At 37.2% G+C, this 27694-nt stretch overlaps 1 protein-coding gene across 1 annotated transcript; it reads right to left on the bottom strand.

Annotated features, from left to right (window-relative positions):
* Positions 1-272: 272 nt before the first annotated feature.
* Positions 273-18719, bottom strand: sts (steroid sulfatase (microsomal), isozyme S). The gene is made up of 10 exons (XM_006638012.3): positions 18659-18719; positions 17749-17898; positions 17278-17399; positions 16068-16190; positions 13778-14192; positions 12730-12866; positions 8013-8150; positions 6632-6791; positions 5356-5477; positions 273-4921 (listed from the first exon to the last, which is right to left on the bottom strand). The coding sequence occupies exons 2-10, from the start codon at positions 17892-17894 to the stop codon at positions 4548-4550; spliced, it is 1737 nt and encodes a 578-aa protein (XP_006638075.1). The 5' UTR covers positions 17895-17898; positions 18659-18719; the 3' UTR covers positions 273-4547.
* Between the last annotated feature and the right edge of the window lie 8975 nt (positions 18720-27694).

Genomic DNA, 27694 nt, shown 5'->3' with positions numbered 1-27694 from the left:
CAAATTAGATATAAAGTTAAAAAATAGGGTTGAAAATGCCGAAAGATAAAATAGATGGTTTCTGCTAACTATGAGACCAGATTGATGTTTAAACTGGGATATCTTCACTGTGCACATGGGCATAATTTGGCAGAATTGTGATGCACAGTGTTCCATTTCATTGGCATTAACTCACTGGAAAAAATGCAGCAAAAACAGAGTCAACAGAGGGGCAAAGTGAAGATAAACAGCCGACACTTATCACACTGAACTCAACATTAATTCAAATACTGATGAAACTGTATCATTACACACGTTAGTTTTATTAAGCACCAGAACCCCTCTGACAACAGAAAAAATTTATTTAATTACTAATTAAATGCACAATATCAGGTTTTAATTAAAACAGTAAGCAGAATTTAATAGGATTTCCAGGACTCTTCAGCATGGATCATATGTACAGGATATGTTAAGGCACAACATTTTTTAGAAAACATTCAATAGCTATGAGGGTCACATCTCCAATAAGCTACTTCATGTTTGACATTCTGTGTCTGGTTATCCTTTGCAAACCCAAGTCCAATTACTGATTTACGTGCTTTTTAAATCAAAAGCGAGGAGCTCAGACTTTTTAAGGGCCTGTTAGTGAACTAAATAAAACACTTGGAGTTTTGAATATAGTGTTTAGACAGGACAGTCAATTGATTGGCCAACCAGATAATTTTTTGTATTGTCTGGTCAACCCGTTTGTCCCAGACCACAATCAGTACATGTCTATTAAACAATAATATCCATCCATCCATTTTCTAACTGTTTTATCCAATGTAAGGTCACGGAGGAGCCAGAGCATAACCCAGCAATCAATGGCTGCAAGGCAGGACACTCTCTGGATGGGATGCCAGTCCATCTCAGGGCACACACTGACACAGACACACACACTTACACTGGGGCCAATTTTCCCAGAATCCAATTTACCTACCAGAATATCTTTGGACTTTAGGAGGAAACTGATAACCCATGCAAAAACTGGGAGGAAATAACTCCACTTAAAACAATTATAGCCTTTGAGAGAAATAGTGTGCAAAATTAACACAATGTTCTAAAAGAGGTTTTACAATTTGATTTTAAAACCTGAGCATAAACTCTATAGGTTTAAATTAGATTCCACCTTTTGCTTTATACCCAAGCATTTTGTTTGCAATTTCTTTTGCTTCCCCTTAGTGTTTTGATAAGAATATAGAAGAATCTACATATACATCCCGACATGTTTTATGAGTAGCTTCCTGCAACTCAGGATCATCTGTGTAATATGTATAGTATGTTAAAATTCATTTTCCAAGTGTTGTCCTAATTTTAACTTTTTGTAGGTCCTTTGCCATTGGTTCTGTGTATGCCACTCCTTTTTGTGGCGTCTGCCAATTTAACTCATTTTTTTGACTACACCTTATTCTAATTTATTGACATAAACAGCCAGCCCAGTGGGCCTAAAACAGATCCCAGTTTTACACCACTGCTTTTGCATTTACCGGATAAGAGGTTATGTGTCTTGTGATAATGGGTTGTTATCTGTTACATAGTGCGCATTGCATGTGACAACATCACCATGAATTCCTATATGGGACTTATGAGATTTTGAAGGTTTATCAATAGCTTTCTGAAACCTTAATGTACCATATCATATATGTAGATTACATCATATATACAGATACATATAAATGTTTTACTGTTGCCTAAACCGTTCTGGTTGTTTATTTGTAGAAATGTAGTATGGTTATCTCTTAAAAATCTCTTAAAAGTGATAATTTCCATTATTTTGTAGTATCCTCACTTTTGCTTTCAGAATTATCAGTAATAGAAGACTGATTGATTTCTTGTTACAATGTTACATTTTCAGTGAGTGTTATAATATCTACAAATACCATCATTCATGTTAATAAGTACAACTGCAAACAAAAAAAAAACAGATCCTGGCAATCTATTGTTTCCCTCAGTCTCTATTATGCTAAAGTCACCTGACAATCATGAACCTTTATCTATAACATGGCATATGTTATCAATGTCTTCTGCTGTGAAACCCTGCATAAATATTTAGCATGATTAATATTTCTTAATCTTCTTTGGTTATCCATCCCTTATCACCTTATATAGTACTTCAGCTTTTACTGTTTACAGTACTGATAAAATACTTTCCTTTTTTTACCTCAGTCGCAATATTCTTTTCTGTCACACTTGCCTATTCTACTACTTTTCTTCTACAGTAGCTGTGCCTGTGTGATGGTGTGCATGGAGAGGCTTTGGTTAAAGCCGCCTATCGGAGTGAAATTAGACACAACTTAATTACTTAATTGAGTAATTGGCATTGAATAAGAATGGAATTCCACAGGTGGAAAAAGCATATCTGATTGGTTCTGTGGGTAAGTGGCCACCCTGTGGATTTATTATCAAGTGTATATTAGCAGCCAAGAGGAAAAGGGCTGGCAGGCTGTGTATAGGCTCTTGCAAGTATGGCAGTGAGTGAGAACTCCAAAATTAATCTAGATAGCACAGGTGTAGTCTTTTGGCTCCTGTGCTTTACCATCACCAGGCTTGCAGTGTTTGTCAGAGGGTCTAATAGGAGTGAAAGTGTGAATGAAGACCTTGCAATGACTGAAATTAAACATTTATGATGATTGTTGAAAGGGTCAGAGGGATTTGTAGCTCAAGCGCTGAACTATTCCACTATTTAGTTTATAAGGTTCCAGTGTCTAATTAGGTGTCTTCCCTAATGACATGACATTAGTTCTGATTTAAGGTAATGTTGGAAGAGTAAGTGTAAAGGGTTAACAAAGTTAGATACAGCATGGTGTCTCAGGGTAGAAAAGGGACAAGTTTGTGTTTCGTGTAATGGAGAGACAAGGAGTTGTTGAAATTCACATGTTCTGGCCTTCCAGAGAAAAAGAAGAGCTGGGCTGAAACTGGAAGAGGAATTTAAATGACTGTGCTACTTGAATGATTTGAGGGATGAATGAATGAACAGTGTATTGTTCAGGATTCTCTGAACAGTTGTTGATGTAGGGACCTCTGTTTCTTGCTTTCAGTTCGTACAGCTAATTTTTACCCCTAACCCTGACATATAAGCACTGCGGAACAGGACTTATTACCTTAGTGTTACTCTAGGCTTTCGCAATAACAGCTGCTCCCTGCAACCATTTCTCTAAATACTCCTATTTAGAATAAATACTCCTAAACTGCTCTACATAAACACCTCCACCATATACTGTATACATGCATGCACACACATACTGTGTATATGTGTATAGTGTGGTTATCTCTAAAACAAAATGAATGTATTTTTTTGATAAACAGAATTGGAAACTGCCAACTTGTTAATAACTGATTTTGTATGGCTGGCAAAAGGTTGGATAGAGATGGGCTCCTTGGTAATTAAATAACTCTTCTAATGTTGCTGGTGTTTTAAAAAAATAAGAAAAGTGGTCAGCTTTAAGACACACTGAGGTGGACTTATCAAGATATTGGCATCTTTTTTGCCGTAAAACTAATTTACACTTTGAATTTCACCCAGCTCGTTAGAGTATATATCAATTCTTTTACTGCATTGAACTGGGATGGCAATCGTGGACACAATTAATATGGTAATAAGGTTTTCTGTGCTTTAGGCCATTATTAAGATATGAGCTGTCCTCGTAAAGTCTGTTGCAGCAGTAGTTAACAACTGTTGAGGCTGCTTGTTATTTTTTCACAGCATTTTGCTGATTTTATTTTAGAAGTGTGACATTGAAGGAGAAAAACAACAATTGCAATGCAGAAAGAACATGGTTAAAATGTCATCATGGCCATCCTCAAGTCACCCCAAGTTTAAGTTCCAGGTTACTATGGTTAAACTATTGTTTGCAATCCATTTTACTAGACAGTCTTTACTCAATGAGAAAATACAACTACTGTATGTAGCAGTTATACTACATACTGTAGTTTAATCTGCAGACTGATAATTGAATTTCTCAATATTGAGAAGTCCTAGAATTTTAATTGAAAATCAATTTAATTCTAGGACACTTTATGATTAGAATTAGTACTGTCGCTATACACAATACAACACATTGCTAATATATCAGTAACTGCAATATATCCATACAAATTCATCCATTTATCCAGCTTGAAAGGGTTACAGCAATCCAGAGCCAATCCCAGAAACTAAGGCACCAAGGCGGGTTACGTCCTACATGAAATGCAAGGCTCCCACTGGGCACACAAAGGCAGTCTTCAAAGACACCTACAGAAAATCCACATACACCTGAAGGAAAGAAGAAAAGTCCATGCAAAAAAGCATCTTCATCCAAAACTGAACCTAGGAACCATGAACTGTGAGGCTAACTATATCCTAGTGCCGCCACAAGAAATGCTCTTTAATGTTAAATACTGTACTGTACACACAGTTTAAGAAATCCCTGAGAACTGTTTTGTGAACACTGCAATTGCATTTTGAACAACATGGAGATGACTTTACTCAGTGTTTGGAGACATAGATGTGGCCCACCCCTTGGATTCGCCCAGGGAGCTGCCCTCGTCATTCACACTCTGCCCTCCTGCAGCGCGTGGTCCTCCTCGCACGCGCACAGCTCAAGCAGTGAGGAGCAGCATGGCTGCAGCCAGGGCTTCCACATGGCGTGGCTGGGAGACAGCTGGCTTGGGGCACGCTCCAGCGAACTGGTGTGCTGAGCCACGGCATCCCGCACGACACCCAGGACTGCGTGGAAACTGGGCTCCGTTTCCGGCGTCAGAGGCCGACGCTCGGATGGGTCTTGGGAAAGCTCAAAAAGCAGTGGGGGATCGTGATACGTCACGTAAGCCTCAGTGCAAAAGCATGCATGTGTATGGAAACAACCAGTTGAATTTTCCGGATAGAAATCCGGAGTGAAGAAAAAGGCTTTCCAGACAGCACTGCCTAAAAAAAAAAATCATAAAGATCAACAATGGTGGAATTAGGCCATGAAACTTTGTGTTGATTTGCTTCTCATATTTAACTGTCAAGTCTTCATGAGTTATAGCAAAGACAAATTACAGTACAGTATTTTTTAGGTGAAATAGGATCCATATTTTTTCATCATAATCCCATTTTCAATTATTTTGTATTAAGAACTTAGAGCTGTTTAAATACAAAATACAAAAATACAGAATTACATACCTCTCACTCATATTATGCAAGAATGTATTTTCAATTCTTGCCTGGTGTAGCAAACAGTCACATTTACCTCTAGGTTTACTTTAATTAGAAATCTGTACATTCAACCTCAGGGATGAAATTTGCTCTTTTGAGACCCTCATTTCTCTAAAAAAGGATCACAGAAAATTGTGAAAATGACTTAATTTAAGGCTTACTGTTTCTAGGGTGCCACCGCACTGCACTTAAATATGCATTGCAGTAATGGAAGAGAAATTCATGGTCAGACTGCTGAACTTGACCTTGCAGCAGAGGCATCAGGTCATGTCCATCTATTACTCTAGGATGAGAGACAACGTCAGTCAAAAAATAAATGAATACATTGCATGACTGTAACATTATTCCATTTATCCGTTTTCTAACCGCTTCATTGAATTCATTGTTGCAGGGGAGCCAGAGCCTATCCCAGCAAGCAAAGGGCACAAGGACAGGACACCCTGGACCGGACACTGGTCTGTCCCACACAGACACAAATACGCACTCTCTCACACAAGGGCCATTTTCTCAGAAGTCAATTAATCTACCAGAATGTCTTTGGACTGTGGGAGAAAACCGGAGTAACCGGAAGAAACCCATGCAAACATGGGGAGGACATACAAATTCCACGCAGATAGCACCTTGGGTCTGTAACTGAACTAAGGCCACAGCACTGCAAGGTAGCAATGTTAACCACTCAGCTTTAATTTTTCTGTAACTACAGAAACAAAGAGTTTATCCAAAAAGAACAGATTAGCTGTGTTAGATCTTGTCCTACACTTAGTTAGGTAAGCCTTTGAATTGGTAATTTAGCTATTGTAAAAAGCCATTTATGAAACATTTAAGAATGAAGCAATTAATTATAAATAATTTAGAAGATGGACAGTGCTTTAAATACATCACTTTTTTGTTGTGTAAAATCTGCACAATTAAACACCTTTAATGGGTTAGGAGACACATTTCCTTAAATTTATGTTAACTGAAATTATGTGGTTTTGCCTGGTAGCTTTTCACTTACAATCAATTCTAAGTAATGACAATTAAGCTATTGAACGTTGAATATGAGCTTTATGGTTTAAAATTGCAAAGCAAGGAGGATGAACAAATAAAGTTTTCATAAGCAAGTTATAAAATATTTTCTCCATAAAAATAGTAACGCTTGTGTTGCACATTAAAACGTGTACAGTAGTTGTATTAAATTTCCACCCACATGCATTATAGGAATGATTTAATTCTGCAGGTGTTTTATATTATTCTGGGGTGAAATACCCCAGATCACTAGCAGGCAGTCAGCTGCAGGTCAGGTCAGAGTCTGAGCCTGTGCAGCAGCATTCAGAACCCAGGTTTACTGAAAATGAACCTTTAAATCAGTAAACTGTCATTTCATCATATTGTGATATTTCAAATGATTCATCCTTTATGATGCACTGTGATAAGAGCCTTACAGTATTACAGTACCTGTCATCTGGCATTTTTAACTCTGCAAGAGTGACAATGGTAGGGAAAATATCCATGTTGCTTGTGGGTTCATCAATTTGTGTTCCCGCAGGCAGCACTCCACTCCACTTAATAATCCCAGGGACACGGATACCTCCTTCCCAGTTAGTTGATTTTCCAGCTTTTTAAAAAAGAAATGTGAAATAACATCTGTTATTTCCAAGTAATCACCAGCATGTCATCTAGAAAGAAGTCACACTTAAATGTACCATAATGTACTGTAGGAACGTCCCAACAGGTTCAAGGTACAGTACCTGCCTTACAAGCCTCAATTATTTGAAATGCTTTGGAACATAGCAAACAAAAAAATAAAACACAAACATTTCCCACACACAAACATCTCCTCTGATGCCATCTCCTCCCCCCATCAGTACAACCAGACTGAACTTTGAAGATATCCGTGTAGTATATCAATAACAAGATCAAATTCAGAACAGAAGGGAATTAGAAATGATCCCTAGACATTTGCTTTTCCAACAACCATTTTCTAGCAATCCAATCAAATGCCCTACATGACAACAAAAAGCATAGCATAGGAAAAGAAAGTATAGCACACTAAACTCAAGGACACAAGAGTTTATCACAAAGGACTGTAACTGTGAATTGCAGAGTGCAAAAAACACAATTCTTCCTTTTTTGTGGAGCATAATTAACACTGCAATGGTGATGCACGAAGATGTGATTACAAGACATTATTCTGCATACAGTATATGACTATGGGATTCTGCCATTAAATTATTCTTTAGACAACTGTCCTAATAAGGAGCACAAGTGAAAGAATTTGGTGCCACTTACATATCCACTGTCTGTCTTTATCAAAACATAATGCTTTTCTTAAAAATATATTTTTTTCTAGTTGGTACATTTTAGGGTACTTTAAAAGAATCCTCCTATTATGTAAAACAAAATAAAGTATATAAATGTTCTCCGTTGTTTTGTTATAAGGATTTTGTTGTTTCTGAAAAATATTAAGCTGGGCTGACAAAATCATTGAGTTGAAAAAAGGCCTAATTGTGTGTCAGAACAGTGACATTGTGAAGTTAGCTCAAAGTAATACCAGTTCTTCTGTTTTAGACATAAAACCCAGATCACATCGTCCAAACCACTAACTGCAAATCACAAGCTCAGTATCTGATTTTGGGTTTTCACCAAGCTGAAGGAAAAAGACTCTGACAAACATGTCAGCATCAATTACTGCGTTTATAATTTGCGACTGGTGAATTGATGAAAGATTTGATTTAATTCTAGGCACAGATAAAGCTGTTATGCTGCCAGAATGTCTAAAAGGAAAGAGAGTGCATTTTTTAAACTCCATGCATGTATTCGTTCAGATATTATTTACCTTTGTATATGCCATTCCATCCTCTATGTACCTCACCTCTGATTGATATTTCTTCTAGATGGGCACCCTGGTCCGAAGTGAGGTACACAAGTGTATTCTGGCTCATATTAAGCCTGTCCAAAACATTCATTATATGACCTGAGAAGACAGCCATGAAGGAAATAGCAGAAGATAAATAGTCAGTGATTATGAATTCATTTTTTAGCTGCTAGCCATATATGAAGGTACAGAAATTCTGAGCTTGCACATTAATATTGCTTAATTGTAAAAGATACCAATTTACACAACATTACATTATTTCCATCATCAGAATACATCCAACTGTTATTTTTAATTAAACCAGGTCAGGGAAATGATATCCTTGTGTTAAAATATTCATATCACAATAACATCTTGTCAGCTTGTGATATTTAGCTTAGGTTGAGAGCAGTGAACTCTAAGCAAATGTCAAGGTGCTCATCTACTGTATGATATGGAAGAAGCACAGAGATTTAGAATATTAGATCTCTTCTTCCAAAATGATCAGAGTTTGTAGCCTCTTTATGCTGCATAAAACCAGACATAAGATGACTAAAACACTTCAATGTCCAAAGAAAATAAAAAAGAAGTGTTTGACCAAATGTTGACCAAATATCTAAAGAAGCAAGTGTGCATTCTTTGACACAACAAAAGGAAAAAAAACATATAGTTCTGAAAACTTAAAGCTAGCATATAATGTATAACATATATAAACATACAATACAAAAAAGGTCAATTTTGGCATTGTGAGTAGAAATTTGCCTAAATAAGAAGACAGCCACCACGTTCCCCCCTAAGGCAGCAGTATGAAGAAAACACTTGTAAGTAACATGTTTTTCAAGGACTGCAGGTTTCCAAAGTGCTTCACAAACCGCCATCAATTACTCACCCCGCTGTTCAGCCATCTTTAAATCACACTGTAAGAGATTACTTGCTACATGTCTGCTAATGCTGCTGTGCACATGAAGTCCCTACTGTGCATCTGTCATCCATAAACACCCTGATCCAACAATTAGGTTTTTTGTGCATCGTGCTGATATTGATAAGAACAACAGCCAAAGTAGCACCTCAGGCTGCAATCGGCAATCAGGCTGATTTGGGCTGGAGAGCTTCACACTCCACCTTTTAAGACATAACCAAGTAAATGCCCGTAGTAATAAAGCAGAAGTGGCACTGAAAACATCACTGTGAGGAACCAATTTGTTTAGTGTCTATCCAAGAAGGAACGCTTTTAAGAAATTCACGCTACTGTTCAAACGTTTAGAACCACCTTGTGCAGAAAGACGAGGAGAGAAAGCAGTGTTTAGTCTCCTTCACTCTACTCTAATCAGTCAATGCATTCCCTAATATTTATGTATCCAAACACAGATATCTGTCTCCTCTTTTATGACATATTGCAGACACAGATGAAGATGTTTTCTAAATCTGATGGCAGTTCAACAGGAAAACTGTACAAACTGTAAGGATGTGTAGAATTCTTGATAAAAAATGTTTTTCTAAAAAGAATAATGAAAAGAGGCAAAGGAAAAGAACATACTGTATACACCATAAATTATAGGATAATCCAGGAGTTACAGTATAAATGTATTTACCAACCAGCAAAAAACACTGAGAAGTAACATCCTTAAAATTCCACTTTTAAAAAGAAAAGGTTTCCTTGCATAATAGTACATACAGTATATGATTATCCAATAGAGCATAATCTAGACCAGAAGCATTTGGTTTCTTAGCAACCAAATAAAACTCATTTCAACCACATTCAACCACCTATGTGGATACACAAAAGGCACACTTTTAGTCCTAGTTTATTTTATTATACTGTGCCTTGCACAGTTTCCTCCTGCAAAGTTTCAAAATTGTATTGTGATCTCAGCATTCAGTCATGACCCTTTCAAAAGAACCTCAGTTTCATAAACTACACAATCCATGCTAAATTAATAAATTTTATGTACTGTAAATAAAATAGATTTTCAGAGACAAAGATTCTCAAAAGTGTAAGTATCCAATCCCTCTGTTTCAGCAAGTTTAACTCACTTAGGTATAAAAGATTAGTTTGAAAGGTCACAGAATTAGTGTAGTGGTTTACCTTCAATTCAGAATAAATGATCACTGATCATCAAGTATTGGAATGTGTACAATACCACCCAACACTACCCAGATTAGACTGCCCTTCCAAGCTGAGCATGCAGGTGAGAAAGAAACTGGTTAAAAATCACTACCAATCTAGCAGAGTCTTTGAAAGATCTGCAACCGTGTTTGAACAAGATGAGTGTCAGGGGTCATACAAGTATATCAAATCGTTATCCTTGCATAAAGCCGGCAGGTAATGGTAAGTGGCAAGAATAGAAATCATTACTGAAACGAAATCTGCAAAGACGCATGCAAACCTACAGTAACTGAATGCTGTTTTGACCACGATTTTGGTGTGGTGAGTATAGGTTAAGTCCTCTGTGATGTTAACTCCCAGGAACATAAAACTGCTGACCCTCTCCATTGCAGTCCCATTGATATAAATAGGTATGTAATCTCCTCCCTGGTGTTTCCTATAATCCACGGTCGTCTCCTTAGTCTTACTAATGTTCAGAGAGAGGTTGTTCTCCTGGCACCATGCTGCCAGGGTTTCAACTTCCTCCCTGTACACAGACTCTTCACCATCTGTGATCAGGCCGAAGACTGTTGTATCGTCCGCAAACTTAACGATGGAGTTTGAGTTATGCCTGGCGACACAATCATGGGTAAATAAGGAGTAGAGGAGAGGGCTAAGCACACAGCCTTGGGGGAATCCAGTTTTTAGAGTCAGGGTAGAGGATATGTTGGTGCCCACCCTCACCACCTGTGGACATTCCATCAGGAAATCCAGGATCCAATTACAAAAGGAGGTTTTCAGTCCCAGGTCCTGGAGTTTGACGACAAGCTTTGAGGGCACTATGGTATTGAATGCTGAGCTGTAATCAACAAACAGCATTCTCACATATGTTCCTTTCATATCCAGGTCTGAGAGGACAGTATAAAGGGCAGTGGCAATAGCATCCTCTGTTGACCTATACCGCTATTTACCCACAGTTTTTGATTTAGGTATGTGTGAACAGTAATCCTGGGAATCACGTCTTCAATGCATTTATTGATGTAGCCAGTAACATAGTTAGCATTGATATTATTTCCGGTAGCTTCGCAGAAGATCTACCAGCCGGTGGTAGCAAACATTGTCCAACGTGTTTGTTCTGCGCGTCAGGCAGCTGATATGTTGATGTAGATAAGGCATTGTTTTCTGTTGTTAAGGTGACCATGTAATTCATTCAGTGTCCTTGTGAAATTTTCCACACCACTGTGAGAACTACCGATGTGAATTCCCTTGGTAGATAGAAAGGGCGACATTTTATTGTCAGCTGTGCAAGATGTGTAGAGCATGATGTTGGAATAATCTCCACGTCTGTGCACCATGAATTGTTTACCATGAAGCATTTCCCGCCGCCTTTGCTCTTCCCTGAATCCATAGTTCTGTCCTGATGATGAATAGAAAATCCTTCTGGGAGGACAGAAGTTGTCATTAATGGTCCTGGGGATAGAGTGTGTTAGGGTGATAGGGAAGCACCAAAGGAATGCGGTTGTTAGGCCGGGAGTTCCTGATCAAGTTGATGGTTCAAGGGCCGCTTCTGGCTCAGGAAAGGGCCCTGTCAATAACACACATGGGGTATCCTCTGTTGATTAAAAAAGTGTGCATTTTGAGTGCTTGGTTCTGGAAATTGATGTCATCACTGCAGAAAGTTGGCTCATACCTTCCCCATTCTCTCAACGACAGTCTTGTTTTCTTCTAATTCTCTCTATTCACCTGTAGGTTTCGATTCACACCTCTCCTCACCTCTCACAACCTCACACCACTTGATTGGCCACTCTGCGTCTCCCCTGCTCCCTCCTCCTCCTCTCTCCTGTCTTTTGTTTTCCCATGCTATATTATCTTTGCTGACTGCCCTATCTTTCTTACACCCGAAGAAGGCTCCACAGCTGAAATGTGTTTTCTTTCTTCTCTTTTCAGCATGGAATAAATCTATTACTTGTTCCTTTGGAGCCTACGCGTGCTGACGCACCTACCAACCTGAACTACTTCACAGTAATTGCTGTCTTTCCAGAAAATGCTGACTCAATTAGGAAATTTCAAATTGTATACTTTCTTTGCAGTTTTTGCTAACATTCAATATCATTCATATACAACAGGGTTCCTTCTGATCATAAACATTTTGAATAAAATTTGTATACATTATTTTTAATTCTACAAAATGTGACATTAGTGGTTAGGGGTAAAAACCTTTGCAGCACTTTGTTAACAAGGGAAGATAGCATCTAATTGGGTGTTATGAGGTCACAATAATAATCATTGTAAGTCCTCAGTGTTCTGGGAGTGCCAGTACCAGTCATAAATTATGAAACTGAGTTAAAGTAATACAAAAATATACTGTAGTAAAAAACACAAAAACACTAAGAACATACACCAGTATGGGGATAGGAGATGGTCTACTGATGAAGGTTCAGCCTGCTCAGTCAGTAAGATTTCACCCACTGTGTACACTGTGAAGGCCACAAAGAAAAAAACCTTATCTCTCACTGCATGCTGTAGATTAAAATCAAACAGAATGAGTTTAGCCTGTTTGCATCTTCCTTAAACATGATTATCTCTGATGCAGCACTCAACTGCACAACATACCTACACTCCAGTCCACCTCTTGCACTGCATCTCCATAAATGCCATGCTGGCTTGACCCCCTGAACTTCTCAGATGCAAAGAGTGCAGTATGGACTTGAACAAAGGAAAATAAAAGTATGAAGGGCTGCTCTGTGTTCCTGCAGAGAAAAATAAATCTGTCAAACTATTTTTCACATTTATTCACATTCACATTAAAAATAAACTTTTTTTCCTGAAGATAGCAAAGATCTAGCATCACTGACTGTAAAAATTCCACATTTTCTACTGTCCTAAATAAGCAAATTTACCTTCTTATCCAAACTTGCATTTGTTCGCGCTAAGGTTTCTTCAATAATTTAGGAAAGAAACAGACATTAAGCAGTTAAAACAATGTTTTAGTAATATGTTTAGAAGACAATTCTAAACCTTAAAAGGGTGTGACTAAATGAAACAAGAAATTAATTCATTTACATTTCTAAATGTAGAACACACTGTTATTGCAATTTGTATAAAAAGGTGCAAATTGAACAATTAATTAATTTATCTTCCATCACATTGTAAGAACACTTTATTATTTGATTTTATACTTTATTGCCTTTTTTGTTCTTCCTTGTCTGTGTAACTGAATGCAACCAAATGGATAAAACTAACAGTCAGAAAAGGACGTGTGTGGTTATGTCTCACCTTACCTTTAAACTACTTTCAGCAAACAAAATGAAACAAAGGGAACAACAAAAACATTTCCTGTGAAAACCACAAACATTTACTACATTTTCACACTAATGGCAAGAGACTGAGAGGGGAATTTATGAAGGAATTAATCTGACTAAAATATGTTCTGTATCTTTAAAGTTTAAATATTATTATATTTATATTATTATATTATTATTATCATATTCAGCTTCAACAATGTGCATCTAAGCAAGAGACAATGAAAGTGGATTTGCAATGAAATGTGATTTTGGAAGTCCTCTTAGAATTTAGCCTTTCAAAGTTGGATCCTCTGAATTCTGCCTTAGCAATTCTACTCTAAACCCCACATGACAAAAATGTAAAATGTTTACAGTACCTTTGTATAAACTGTACTGCTTCATAAGTCATCCTCTGTGTTAGATCCACAGAAGAAAATGGCTGCTCAACAATCTTATGATTCCTCATGAGGAAACAGTTGAAATATGGAAAAGTAAAAATGAAAATAGCAAAGAGTACCAGAATTAGAGCAACGAGGACAGCAAAGCTCAAAACTATCTTCCTGGACAGGTTGAGACACCCAAAAGCATGCAACACCAGCATAGTAATTACAGTCGTTCCGATGCTTTTAAAGGGTATGTGGGCAAACAGGTTGGAGAACACAGTGCCATGGCCGGGCTGGCAGTCTCTCAGATTGGTCATCGTAATGCCATAAAAATAGTCAAAGCCATGATTGTTTGGATGGTGGCAATAGTCATTGTTCTTTTCACAGTTCAACCCCAAGTGCCACTTTCCTACAGTTAAGAAAGAAAAGAAAGAAGTGAACATAGTGGCTCTTGCAAAAGTAACACACACGTATTAAATAAGTATGATTTAGTGGAAAATCCAACCATTTGACTGACATTTGCCTTCAATTGTTTCACACAGACACGAAACGTTGTTTCAAACTAACAAGAGGACCGAAAGTAAAAAATCCTGAATCATGGGCCAGGTACTATACCTTAAGGAGGGTAAACAATCTTGTTAATACTGTCCCCATTAAAAGAACAATTAGCTCTTTATTAGGAATGAGTCTCATCAACTTTAGAATATGTGAGTCCCCCCGCAGAGAAAGAAGTGAACCAAGGGAAAGCTGGAGAGGTGGATGGAGAGGCCATGGGATGAGAAAGAATGCTCATATTAAATGCAAAAGAAGAGGGATCTGCACAGGCAGATGTTACAAATATAGATATGTAATGTTTAAGAAATTAGGCTGCGATGATTGAGACTGTCTTGTCCTCACCCCTCTCGAATCTCAGTTATAAACTTCCATTTGGGCATCAGTGCTGTGAAATTATACTTAAATGAACAAAGACAGAGCACTGTCAACAAAACAAATCTTTTGACTACAGTCTTCATTTTGATATCGCTAAACAAGAACACATCTATATGTACAGTTATTTGAATATCATGGTCTGATAATCTCAGTACTATTGTTTAGGAATGTAAATGAAGAACATGAGGAAATAAGCAAGGAAAGGTAAATGTGGAAATATGACATTTTAGAAGAATGACCCTTCAAAGGAAAGACAGACTCCCGATTTTCATTGAAAAAATAAACATCTCATATGCCAATGTGACATATGGGATAATCCTTTCCTCAATAAAGGAAGACATCTTTTTTCATATTTTGAACAAAATGACAGACTGCCAATAACTAGAACTGACCTTATTACAGCCACACATGGATTTGTAGATATCCTGTTTCTGAGAAGCACATTGGGGAAATAAACTTCCTAAGTTACATCACTCTCCCTTCTGACTTGCTGCACTGCGGCACATGTTGTGGGTTTTTTCCTACTTGCACACATTTCTGACCACTATCCTTCTAAATCGGTGTCCATAATTTTGGGCAAGTAATCCACACCCAAATACATACAGTACCATAAACTCTCAACAATATACTCCTAATTTTCATGAGGAGAAATACAAGTCATTCTGCTTCAAATTGCATTGCTTTAATGCAATTTGATTATTCCTTTTATCTTCTATCTGGCGCATACAAAGAACACAGTTCTCTTTCAAGCTACAGGAGAAAGCTGTCAAATGCCTCTCCACATTGAAACTCCGTCCTGTGGCACTGTTGGACACTCTGTGATCTGGGGCTAAACAAGAGTTGCATACTTGCCCTATTTACTATGCTATTTATTTGATAATGTCACCTGTGTGACATACAGCAGCCAATCTGCACCTGGGTGACAGACAACAGGCATGGTGCACAAGGAATCAGGAAGAGAAATGAGGAACCGCTTCACTGATTGAATTAAAGAAGAACACTTAAGTAGGCCGTGGTTATCATCCCTGCTCTTTAATGGCCTGGGAAGATACAGCCCATGAAAAAGGAGCTTGGTGTTCTGCCATGAAGGAAGCTGAACAAACAGCAGCACATTACTGCCACCCCTTAAATGACAACAGAAGGGAACCTGTGGGCTAGATGGGCCAAATGCCCTCCTCTCATTTGTAACCATTCTGATGTGGAAACCGATTTTCAATATCAACATTATTTGTGCCTGAATATGAGTCACAGTCGTTATTCCAGTCCTTTAACTACATTTACATTTATGTTACTATACCTTCATTAATCTCTCTGTATCACTGATCTGTCTGTATATACAGTACAGTACACTTACCTATGAGTGCTGTGGAATAGCCTTTTTGTTTGGCAAGTTCAGCAAATGTTACCTCCTGTGTTGGAAGACCTCCTGAAGCAGCAGCTACTATGTACACTCCTACTTTGCCATAGCTCACCATACCTGGAGAAAGAGTTGGAACATTTGTTGAAGAACACAAAACCAAATACAGTCTGACACAGCTACTAAGGAAATCATGTTAAATGGAGACTGAGAAAACTCCACTACATACGGTTTTTACTTTTTTCTTGGATCCAAGATCTTTAACAAGCATACATTTAGGATAAATCAACTATATGCAAAGAATAGATTAACTTAAATGAGTCTTACTCAATAAATAAAAATAAATGATTTCAAATATCATAAGTGTACCTACTTATGGTATAAGTATTAAGATAAGCTGCAGATAGAACAAAAGTTCAAATGTGGTTTATTGCTCAAAACAATTTTAACTATAATACTAATATCACACAATTATATAGCAATATATTTGATGGCATAAATAAGTAGCATAAATCAGTATACCATTCTACAGCTTTCTGATCTGTTACAATAAGAGTTTCTCACGTTTTCACTACACACAAGCTGTGTTGCTCACATCCCTTACATGTACAGTATGTATTGTATTGTAACGCTTATAGCCGACAGGCACTGTGTAAGTGCCGGCGTACCAGAGCAGGTGACGTCACCTCCCTCCCCTGTGACAGCAGGACTACAGCTACTGGGCTGTAGAGAGATCTCTCTTTGGCTCACCGGGCTGGGTCCCTGCAGAGTGACGCGGGAGTCCTGGGTTCGAGCCCCTGACGGTGGGGGGCCGACCTAATGCAGCAAGGGTGCCCGCCTGAGCCCCTGTTGCGTTACATTGGTGTGAGAGTGGGATGGGATACCCCTTCGCCGGGGCCGGCGATTTAAGCGGGGGAGAGTGTAATGCTTATGGCCAACAGTTACTTACACTTACTGTGTAAGTGCCGGCGTACCAGAGCAGGTGACGTCACTGCCCTCCCCTGTGATAGCAGGACTACAGCTACTGGGCTGTAGAGAGATCTCTCTTTGGCTCACCGGGCTGGGTCCCTGCAGAGTGACGCGGGAGTCCCGGGTTCGAGCCCCCGACGGTGGGGGGCCGACCTAATGCAGCAAGGGCGCCCGCCTGAGCCCCCGTTGTGTTACAGTATAAAGACTGTAGTAACTGGTTGAGTTTCCCTGCCACTACCTGATCTAATTGGGTATCTCCCTGTCAGGAAGGCTGCTCTGCTGGGAGTGCACAGGGGAGCCGCAGCGATGTGCTGCGTCAGCTTCACTCCCTCCTGGGCGAGTCTGTCAATGTTAGGAGTTCTGCAGCAACAACAACAAAAAAATAATAATAACAATTTAGAGAAACTGGATGAGCTCGACTTCAACAATCACCAACAAGGAAACCAGCAAAACAGATACAATTCATTTCGATAAGCGCTGCTGAAGACAGACGCATGTGGTTTGTTACTGTATTTTTAAAATGTATAGAAACTAAAGAGGTATTTGCACATCAAACACTGCTACGAGGAGCAGCATTAAATAAATGATTAAATGATTTAGAGTCACCGAAATTCAAAATACTTAGGGAGGTTAGCCAACACTTAGAAAATATAATATGCATAATATAAATTAACGTGAAGTAACTTAAATAACGACATAGAAATCAAACCTTAAAGTAGTATTTCCATAACACCCTAAATCACCAATGCCTAGATCGTCCACCATCATCAGGACAAAGTTGGGGGGCTTTTTGTTGTCTGCACACAAAAAGCCTGCAAATATCTGGCAAAAGCATAAAACCAACACGGTCCTCATAGTCCTACAAAATAAAAAAGAGACGGTGAAAAAAAGACTGCTAAGTAATAATACTAATTGAATAATTACTTTCTCCCTTTAGTTATTTATTTATTCTTTATTTATTTAGTGTTTCTTCAAAGACTGAATTATTGATTAAATGCTTAATATACAAACGCTACGTACATTTTATGGTTAAGACACTGTTCATTAAAAATTAAACTAAACTAAAGCTTGTAAAGCAGTGCACTGTTTCTTTAAGGGGTGTGCAGTATACTGTAGTTTGGTTTAACTTTCTTTGGTGCACTTGCAAAACGTAGAGATTTAAGACGTCGGGTGTGCCAATTAAAACAAGTTCGGAAAAACTGGACATATGCAGAAAATGTAAAGGGCCACTATATCATTATACAGTAGGTGTTTGGTCTGTATAGTTGTCACGCGTGGAAACGTACTGCTTTTCTTCCTCGGTGAACTGTGACTGACAGTGTGAGGCTTATTGATCCTCGTCAGTTACTAGTCGGAGAGACTGTCTTTAACGGGCAGATTAGCGAATAATTGTATTTGCTTTTGAATAAACTTGTTGCTCAGAGTTAATAATTGTAAAGTTTTTTTTAACAAATTAATCCCACAATATTATACAAACCATACGGCAGCATTTTATTTTACTGTAAAATAATTTATACATAGAAAAATATTGGTTAAATCTTAACACTTTAAACCATAAAGCGTTTCTTAATGTCAGATGTTCTCAGCAGTCGATGATAAATATTACATTTTCACATTACCTTCTAACGCAGTTTACTTTTTGTAGATCTTTAGCTGTGCAAAGGAGACAGGAAGTGTTTGTTTTTTATGTGTCACGTGTTTTGGAAACTGATGTCAATACTCAAACTATGTATGCACACCTTAGCAGTCTTACATGGCAAAATTGGAAATAAAGGTCCTGTGCACAAAATACATTTTGTGAACTTGCACGTTAGTTTCTCATTATCGAGTGTATCATTTTACTTTTATTGTCATTTTATATCGGAGCCACCATTTTTAAATACAAATTTTATGTAGAGGTGCACCTTTTAATCTCTTAACTGCATCTCCTAACTATTTAAATGCTTTCTGCTTTGCGTGGAAACAGCCAGTTACATGGAAGCATACCAGTGTAATTTTCTTCATAATAACACTGCTAGAGTTGTGATTACCAGTTACAGGATTTGCTCAACAATTTTAGTTTTTGTTGTTTTGTAGTAAGAAAAAACAGGAAAAACATACTATATTTAAATGGTCTTTAGGGGAAAGCACAGTCAAAGTGAATGCTGAGTTTAGAAGTTGTTCATTAATCATTAATCTTTTGCAGCTGTAGCAGTGAAGTAAACTTTGAACTGAAACTTTCAACTTTGAAAATGAAGTGCTAAATTAATTTGGAGTCCAAAGACATCCTACTTGCTAATCCAGTTTTGCTCATTGGCATGTCATTTTAAAAATAAAATAAATCTCAATCAATTACACAAATCAATACTTTTGTCCCGTCTTTTAAAAAAATATTTATTGAATTTGCTGTCAATATTCTATGGCAAATTATTTTCGTTACAGGCAAATATGAAATTGAAATACATTTCTTTGAGAGAAAGAAATAGGACACCACTGGGATTTTGATTTGATTATGAAATGCATCAAACTTCAATCTGACCTTAAACAAAGTTGTTGAAAACTTTTCCTTATGTGTAAGACTGAACACAAAGGCTCATTTTTCACTTCTTAGCATCAAACGTCCATCACCTGAAAATGAATCACTCATTTTCTGAGTCGAGGCTTATCGCTGATGTTAAAACACAAGAATGACTTTGAGTGCCAGAAGGTCAAATTGCTCTGTTAAAAGGTTTCTCTAGCAATGGCAAAAAGACCCGAAAAGAGCCTACAAATCACTCAAAATATGCACTGCTGAAACTACAAAGCACTCAATGTGTTATAACAGACATTTCGGTTCTGTGTATTAAAATCAAGAAAAAGAAAAAAAAACATTACCAAACATTGTGTAGTAGACAAATAAACACTATTTTAAAATCATTTATTAATTTCTAGCAATAAAATCCAAAATAAAAATGTATTATTGGGTGGTGCTTGTGTAATGGATAGGGACCACTAAATCAAGGAATTACTTTACTTTGCAGGCAACTATGCCACCTTGCAATTATAAAGATTTCTAGGACCCCTCTTTCCTTACCACAGGTTCTGTTCATCCCCCAAAATCACCTGTGCATGCACAGACCAGTAACAGATAACAGTATTGTTTAAGTGTCCTTTTTATTTTGTAGTAATTACAGCATTTAACATTGTCTACCTTACACCCAGTGCAAATTATACAAAACCAACACCAAAGGGCACTCATTCCAGAAAAGGACCTGTGTTGATACCCCAGTGAGCAAGTGACTGGTAGGTGTTGGGGTTTTATTTAGTCTTCAGAATTGTGTGTTACTCACCACAAATACATGCTGTACAGAAGTGTGAAATAGCCTTGCTCACATGTGGTCTAGAGTCAGCAGCAAGGTGTTTCTTTTTCATTGCAAGAAAAAGATCTCATTTTAAGTCCTTGTAGTGTACAGTACGTATTTTCTTCCCTCCGGTTTGTATGGAAATCTTCTTGCCAGAGAAAAAAGGTCAAAACCTTATCTTGATGCTCTTGAGACTTTCTATCTAATGTAAACAATCGTGTCTTTTTCATATATAAATTGGAGAAATAGATTGATCCACAGGTGTGGCATTAAAGTGGATGATATTATCAATATAACTGGATAAACTGGACTCTTCATATTGATCAATTATCAATCCAGTAAAAACCAAGAGGCACAGTGCTATTGGGGTTGTATTTCGGGCTTCTATGAATTTCCTAGATCACATGTTTACAACTCTTTGAATAACATAATTCACTATCTGTTTTAAAATAATGGGTTTGGTTCATACTGTGGTGCTCAAGGATATGACTCAAGGATAAAAGAGTGGTTGTGTAGCTGTTAACCAAGCGCTTTGATTTGGACCATAAAACCTTCAAACTATTACCTGTTGCAAAAAAAGATATAATCATCATGTATCAGTAAACAATTTGAAAATTCTAACATTTCTACAAATTAGAACTGATTAAGCATTGGTGAAATTAGGGTGCAGCACACGTCAGTTGAATTGTGTATAGCTCATAGTCCATACAGGTTCACAGGTTCACACAATTAATTATTCTTAGTCTCAGGAGCCATCATAGCTATTGTGCTGTGGCTCAGTAAATAACTTGTAATAAGACTTGTAACACCATCATACTTTCTGATCAGATTTAAATATTATATCGAACAATAAGCTATAAAATAACCATTTTATTATGGTTACTCAAGCCCTTCTTCCTATCTGTGCTATTATATATGATGTTAGACAGGTAAAGCTTGGCTGAGAACGCCTGCAATAAAATGCTGAATGCAGTTACAGTTAATAAAATAAAGGCAAAGCATTCAAACTAATCGATAACTACTGTGCCACAGTTGTCTTCCACAACAAAAGATTCATCATCATGTGTGAAAAAATAGGTAAAAGCTTAAATGCTCAGCAAGAAAATGCTTTGGTTAGAAACTGCATATATTTCCTTCCGATGAATTATGTTGGATTTTGATTTTCAGTCAGGGTGAGCCAAGGATTAGCTAACACTTTAAGCAGAATAAAGTAACATGTCTCCCCAAACATGTTTTAAAATGTTCAACTGATATTCTGTGATCCCAAATCCAATTGACTGAAACATTACATGACATCTCAGGATTTCAGCCACACGCCAGAGAAATGCAACTGTGTCGAATATTGTGCTCATTTTGTGTGCAGTGCTTGTTGTCCTGCTATTGATCCAGTTCAGTAATGAAGTGCAGATTAGAATTCTGATGTCCCTGTTGCACTTGAAAAGAAAGTCACGCTCATGTGGAGGACAGAATCAAAGAGTGGTGTGTGTGTGAGGCTTACAAGCAAAGCAGTAGCTTTCAAAAGGAAACCACGCTTAAGAATTTGAACACGGTATGAAATTTTTTTTGCCACAATGGCCTTTTAACAAAAATAGATACTTCTTCCCTGGAAATGCAATTATTTATTTATTTTATGACAATTTCTGCAACATGTATTGCTTTCATACAGTATGGTTTTGTTTCTGTGTACAGAACCCTATATCAGGAAATAATTTGCATTCTCAAGAAAACAACATATGCAGTTTATTTTGTGAAATATTTTTAAAAAATCAAAACAAGTACAGCTTATACAGATAAGCCTGTCGTTAAAGGCAGTGTTTTTCATCCAATAAAAATATTTAAACACCAGCTGTCTTACCATGGAAAGGTATGGTAGATTAACTCCCTCTACTGGTAAAACAATTAATACAATAAATTGTATTCAAGGTCAAACATTTGTTAGAGGCTACATTTTTATTTTACTGATTTGTCGATGCAAGAAATGTGAAATCTACCATACAACTAAAATGTTCATACATCAGATTAATTTTTTTCTTTGAAAAAGCACCTGTGCTGAAAACCTATTTCCCCACACTGCTTTGGTTCAATAAATTACATTTTAAGACAGCAGTGTTAGCCCATCTATCCTAATCTTGTCAGCTCCCGGAAGTTAACAGGGCTGGCCATGATCAGTACTGGGATGGGGGACCTCCAAGTGGGTGCCACACTTCAGTGCATCAGGTTGGTCCCTTCCTATATGTAAAGCAATTTGGGATGTATTAGAAAGGAAACACTATAGGAATGCAATTCATTTTCGTTTTTTTTTTAACACAGTTTGCATAAATCAAGGAAAGAAGAGGAGAAAACTGCAAAAATCCCAGGGAACAAAAATCCCACAGCATGACGGTTGATATACGAAAACATACATCAAAGACAACATTCAAGCCTGCTCCAATAATTCCAACAGTGTTAATATACCAAGTGATATTCACACAGTGAAAATGATTTCCAATTGCTCTTTTTAAATGAGTACAGGTTGTAGGGGGTGATTCTATGATGTTCAGTGGGTTGGAAGAGTGGTTAGGCTCTATAGAGTACCAATATGCCTTGCTTGCTCAAATACAGTACCGATAGCTGGCTGTGACCGAAGGGAAGGTTTTGTAGCTAGCTGGTTATGTTCATCTTGCTGTACAACACTGCCCCCTATGCTCTTCTTGTGAGCAGTTCTGTCATCTGTAAGAGTGTCTCTCTGATACTGCATGCTGCGTGAAAGAGAAGCCAGTGGTGTAACATCATCTGCATCATCTGCAGGACATGCCTGTTCTGATTTGATCACTACTCTTCCTTCAAGGACTGTAGCACTGAGCTGAAATCTGAAAGAATTTATCATTTCAAATAGGGGAGGAGAGTAAAAAAGACAAATATGCAGTGATTTTATAACATGACACATTCTTGTGTATGCGTGTGAAGCTCTCACAGTTTGTTTACTTTCTGTATTGGCCTCATGGGATTAATCTAGTGCTTATCTTAAATTATGTTTAGGTGTAGAGTTAAAGTTGAATGTGAAAGCCTAGAATTAATGTAAATTTATTTTGTCATTGGCAAATTCGAATTTTACCCAAACACACATTTTTCTTTCCTTAATTATACAGAAGAATCCTTCAACAATTTCTGACATACGCATGTGAATTGTTTCCCAGGTCTGTATCTCTCTTCCTTTCTCTGCTCACCCATACTAAATGAGAGGACAGTTGACGAGACACGCATAGCTTAGCTGCTGCAGTCAGCAAAAGAAACAGATAATCATCTCTTATTAGTAGAAAGGCAGAACTGCAATCTCCTTTTATGCCACAGTTCAAACATACACATTTTAATAACAAGCCCGAAGTACTGTTCAACAAGTATAATAATTTGCTGAAGTGAAAACCTTTGAAAAATAAACCAGCAAAGATGTACTGTAAATTCCAAAGATTCCACAATGAAGAGCTACTCCTGCTTACACTGAGTTCAATATTATTAAACTTTGCTTTTCACGCTTAATGTCTTATTGCTGAAAGACATTTTGAAGGAGAAAAAATGAAAAGATCAACAAATTATATACTATATTTAATACACATCTAGAATATTGGTTCTTTTAATAGTCACTTTGTGAAAAAAAGAGTTTAGATGTATACTGAAGAACTGCAATCTAAACATATCCCATCTCCATATGCACTTATTCTTACACATTCTGTAAATGACATACTGTAAATCTTTGTTGTTACACATTAGGTGCTCTTTGAACCCTCTTTAAGTACTCAGCTTTGTACAAAACACATTTCATCTGATGTGCACATAGAATATCTACGCTTCTTGAGGCTTTTTTTTTCCTCTGCAAAAATAACGGCTTTAATAATGCATGAAACAGAAATAGGAGCCCTCACTGTGGTTCACACAGACAGTAATGGCACTTTCCACAGCGGGCTTCGCTTTTGATCTTCACAGCTTGTTACTTTTTTTATTAATCTTTTTCAATGAACATGTCTTTCCTGAAAGCATATAGACTATCAGAAAATGCATAGATAAAGAGCAAGAAACACTTAGTTGCAATATGGTTGATCTTCAACTCTAAGGCATGTCTTTGTGAAGCAATGAAATGGAAAGTCCAAGAAGCATGTGGGAATATGAGGCTTGGAACTTAAACAAATCACGCAGGCTGTTCAAACTCTTATTACGGTTACACCTCCTAGTGCATTACTCTTTTTAACACTTTTAGCTCTGCAGAGATTAGGTCTGGTTTCCAAAGTTGTGGAGGTTCATATTTTATTTCTTCGTGACTCGGATCTCTCATTCATCTGTACTTTTATAACACAAGGATAATTGATACTGTAGTTAATACCAGTTACTAATTTGGAAAGCAACCTTAAAGATTAATGATAAAAATTACCTTTGCCGGATATTAAGCTATACATCAACTAGCCTGAAACTATCTTGATATACTATAAATGTCTATGTGCAAAAACAGTATCCTATAATCACATAAACCGTAGTTTATATTCATTGAAACATAATATTTTTGCTTCAGTGACAGATGAACTCTATTAATAATTTCATTCACATCTGTTTGTTATATTATATATTAAATAATAAATATATTAAGAAACCCTTAAGAACCCTTAAATATTTAGTTTTTCAAAAAGCAGAAGAAATTTGTTCTTTCTCTGGTTCCAAAGAACAATTAAATTTTCTTCAAGCTCAGACTGGAAGGTTAACAATAAAATAGTGTTAGAAATTGCATTTGCTACATATTGTTATTCATTTTAAGTGATAATGTCTAGAGTTAAGTGGAGCACTGATGCCATATTTTATAAAGGTGGGTCAGGTTTAATGTAGAAATAAAGTGGACACTTTTTAATAAATACAATGTATAACAAATGATTAATTATCATAAAATACCCATTACAGTCAAGATGATTCTGAGCAAGGCACTGTAGTTTCTTTGTTTCTGACACAGTTTAGTGATGGAACAATAAAGAAAAGGCAAACCTAAAAGACATCCAAATGTTTATATACATTAATTAGAAACTACACACAAAATGGGAAGCAATAACTATAATCTATTTGCAAAGAGGCTATCCATAATCCAAACATGTCCCTGCTTGTCCCCTCAAGGATAGACCAACCATAATGTGAACTAACAAAAATCCAGTTGTTGAGCAATGCAGTTCTGGTTTCCTCACAGCACAACACTCTTAAAAACTAATGCTAAACAAGGATAGCCATTTCTCTAAGACAGACACCATATTCCAGAGATCCTGTACAAGCAGGTACTAAAAGGAAATAAATATTCCCTCAAATATAAAAACACAGCCCTTTTGTCCCTAAATGTGCTGCTTGTGCCTTCACTGTTTAACAATACAGGTACCAGTTTGATTTCAGTCCTCAGTGGATCTTACCTGCCACATTCTTGCATTAAAGTGCTGGAGATAGAGAGAGTATGGTGGTCTTTGTATCTCTGAAGTCCTGGGCTGGAGTTCTAGACTGGTCACTTGCTCCTTAAATTGCAATATCCTTACTGTATCTCCGCATCTGTTACACACATTTCTTTCTATTTCTACTTCCCACTCAGAGGCAACAACATGTGATTAAACTGCACCTTCCAATCTGATTTTCTTTTCCAAACCTGACCTCTGTTTCAACTGAGTGGGAAGCTCAATGTTAAGTGGCTATGTTAACCCATGTTAGTACAGTATAACGAATATACCCCTGACATGATACAGAGAAGATTTAATAAGCTGGATCAATTTAAAACACTGTTGTTTCAGAATTGTTTATCATCAAATGTCATTACTTTTCAGAACATTTCTGACAGCATTCCTTTACATATCTGGATTGGTTAGTAAAATCAGAAATGCAAGAATTTTGGTAGTCGGCATGTGATTAATGTTACTAAAAAAAAACTGAATGTGGAATGGGCAGCGTTGTTTAATTAACTTTCAGCACAAGTCACTTGAAGGCCAGGACAAGGGAGTCACAACAGTGATCAAAACTAGAGACAAATCAGTCATCACAGGAACAGTAATTTAGAAGGAGCTGTATCCACTTTGCCCTCTGCCCTATTGGTGCGTGCCTCTAATACATATGCCCTTCTGTATTACTCCCAAGGTGTCCATACGGAACATGCACCACTCTTGTTCAATGTTGCTTTTAAAAGTCAGTGTTTTAGGAAGTAATGTATTCTTTTCTTAACTAGATAAGTGACTATGATTCTTAGTTACTAAGAAATCCTGAGTAAAGCTCATTAGCATAGCTATCTTCAAAATGTCATGAGGAATTAAAGGTTTTCTGTATTGTACGTTAGGTGAAGTGTTCAAAGAAAAAGGCGTAAGAAATCTGTGGTTAAAATATTGACCAGGTCAATTGAATACTTTTTGTTAAGGACCAAGTCTGCAAGAATGACAAATGTATTATTCCAGTATTTATCTAAGTAATCTTTTCGGCACCAGCAGCCACTTCAAAACCAATTCCTGAACTTCATGGTATCGGTTGAGGTGCATCTATTCAGCAACACTAGAAGTTACATTAGAGTTATGTTAAATTCAAGGAAATTGCTTGAGTAAACAGATCAAACAACCTATCAATTCCTCTCTCAGAAATGTTGAATTCAGAGCAGTGTCACCCAGCAATTTCCAACAGTATAAAACAGCTTTAATGTTGGATGTTAATGGTGATTGAGGACAGTGTGACATTGTTGGGGATTTCAGACACTGCATTATAGATACAGTATGTACATCACAGTGGTACCATCTGTTCATCTTGGATGATAATTTCTTGAATAGGCAACATTAGTAACATGATTATTGACAGCATTTAGTTATTCTAAATGTATTTATAAAAAATGTATAAGCTAAATAATACACAGTGAAATTGAAATATCCTAACGCTGTATATTGTAAATACAGTATGCTTTTACTTTTACATTTTACTTTTTTTATTTGCTGAAATGTGTGAACCTGTTTTAATCAATTATAGCTTCTTTATAAACTCTATCAACACTTGGGCATACGTTTCACCTATTCAAAGTATGGATTTTTTTCCGAATTATGTTATTATCTGAAATAGGAATGCACAACTCTTCTAGCCTGGATGGGATGCTGGTTCATCACAGGGTTACACCCCGTAGTGCTGGTAAACTATTTGCACAGCTGGGAGGCCATGAGCAAGCAGAGTAAATTACCTGGATCAAGGAGGATACACCTGTATCTGCAGTGTGGACTTGAAATCCAAACCCTCCCATCATGGTTTTGTGCCTTAGCTTATAACCATAAGCTTTCATGTTATAAATGTTGTACTGGGGTGCACAGCTCTCAATTTATACTG

Source organism: Lepisosteus oculatus, chromosome 13 (genome assembly GCF_040954835.1).
Source record: "Lepisosteus oculatus isolate fLepOcu1 chromosome 13, fLepOcu1.hap2, whole genome shotgun sequence".
Taxonomy (NCBI): Eukaryota; Metazoa; Chordata; class Actinopteri; order Semionotiformes; family Lepisosteidae; genus Lepisosteus; species Lepisosteus oculatus.
This window is presented reverse-complemented; position numbering and strand designations above follow the sequence as displayed.

What these genes read in the sequence shown, in the direction of transcription:
- sts (XM_006638012.3), bottom strand. Translation starts at nt 17,894, where the DNA reads ATGAGGACCGTGTTGGTTTTATGCTTTTGCCAGATATTTGCAGGCTTT. An exon ending in GAGATACCCAATTAGATCAG is followed by an intron (nt 16,191 to 17,277) that starts GTAGTGGCAGGG and finishes CTCTTTCTCCAG; the next exon opens with GTATGGTGAGCTATGGCAAA. An exon ending in GCAGTACAGTTTATACAAAG is followed by an intron (nt 12,867 to 13,777) that starts GTACTGTAAACA and finishes TTTTCTCTGCAG; the next exon opens with GAACACAGAGCAGCCCTTCA.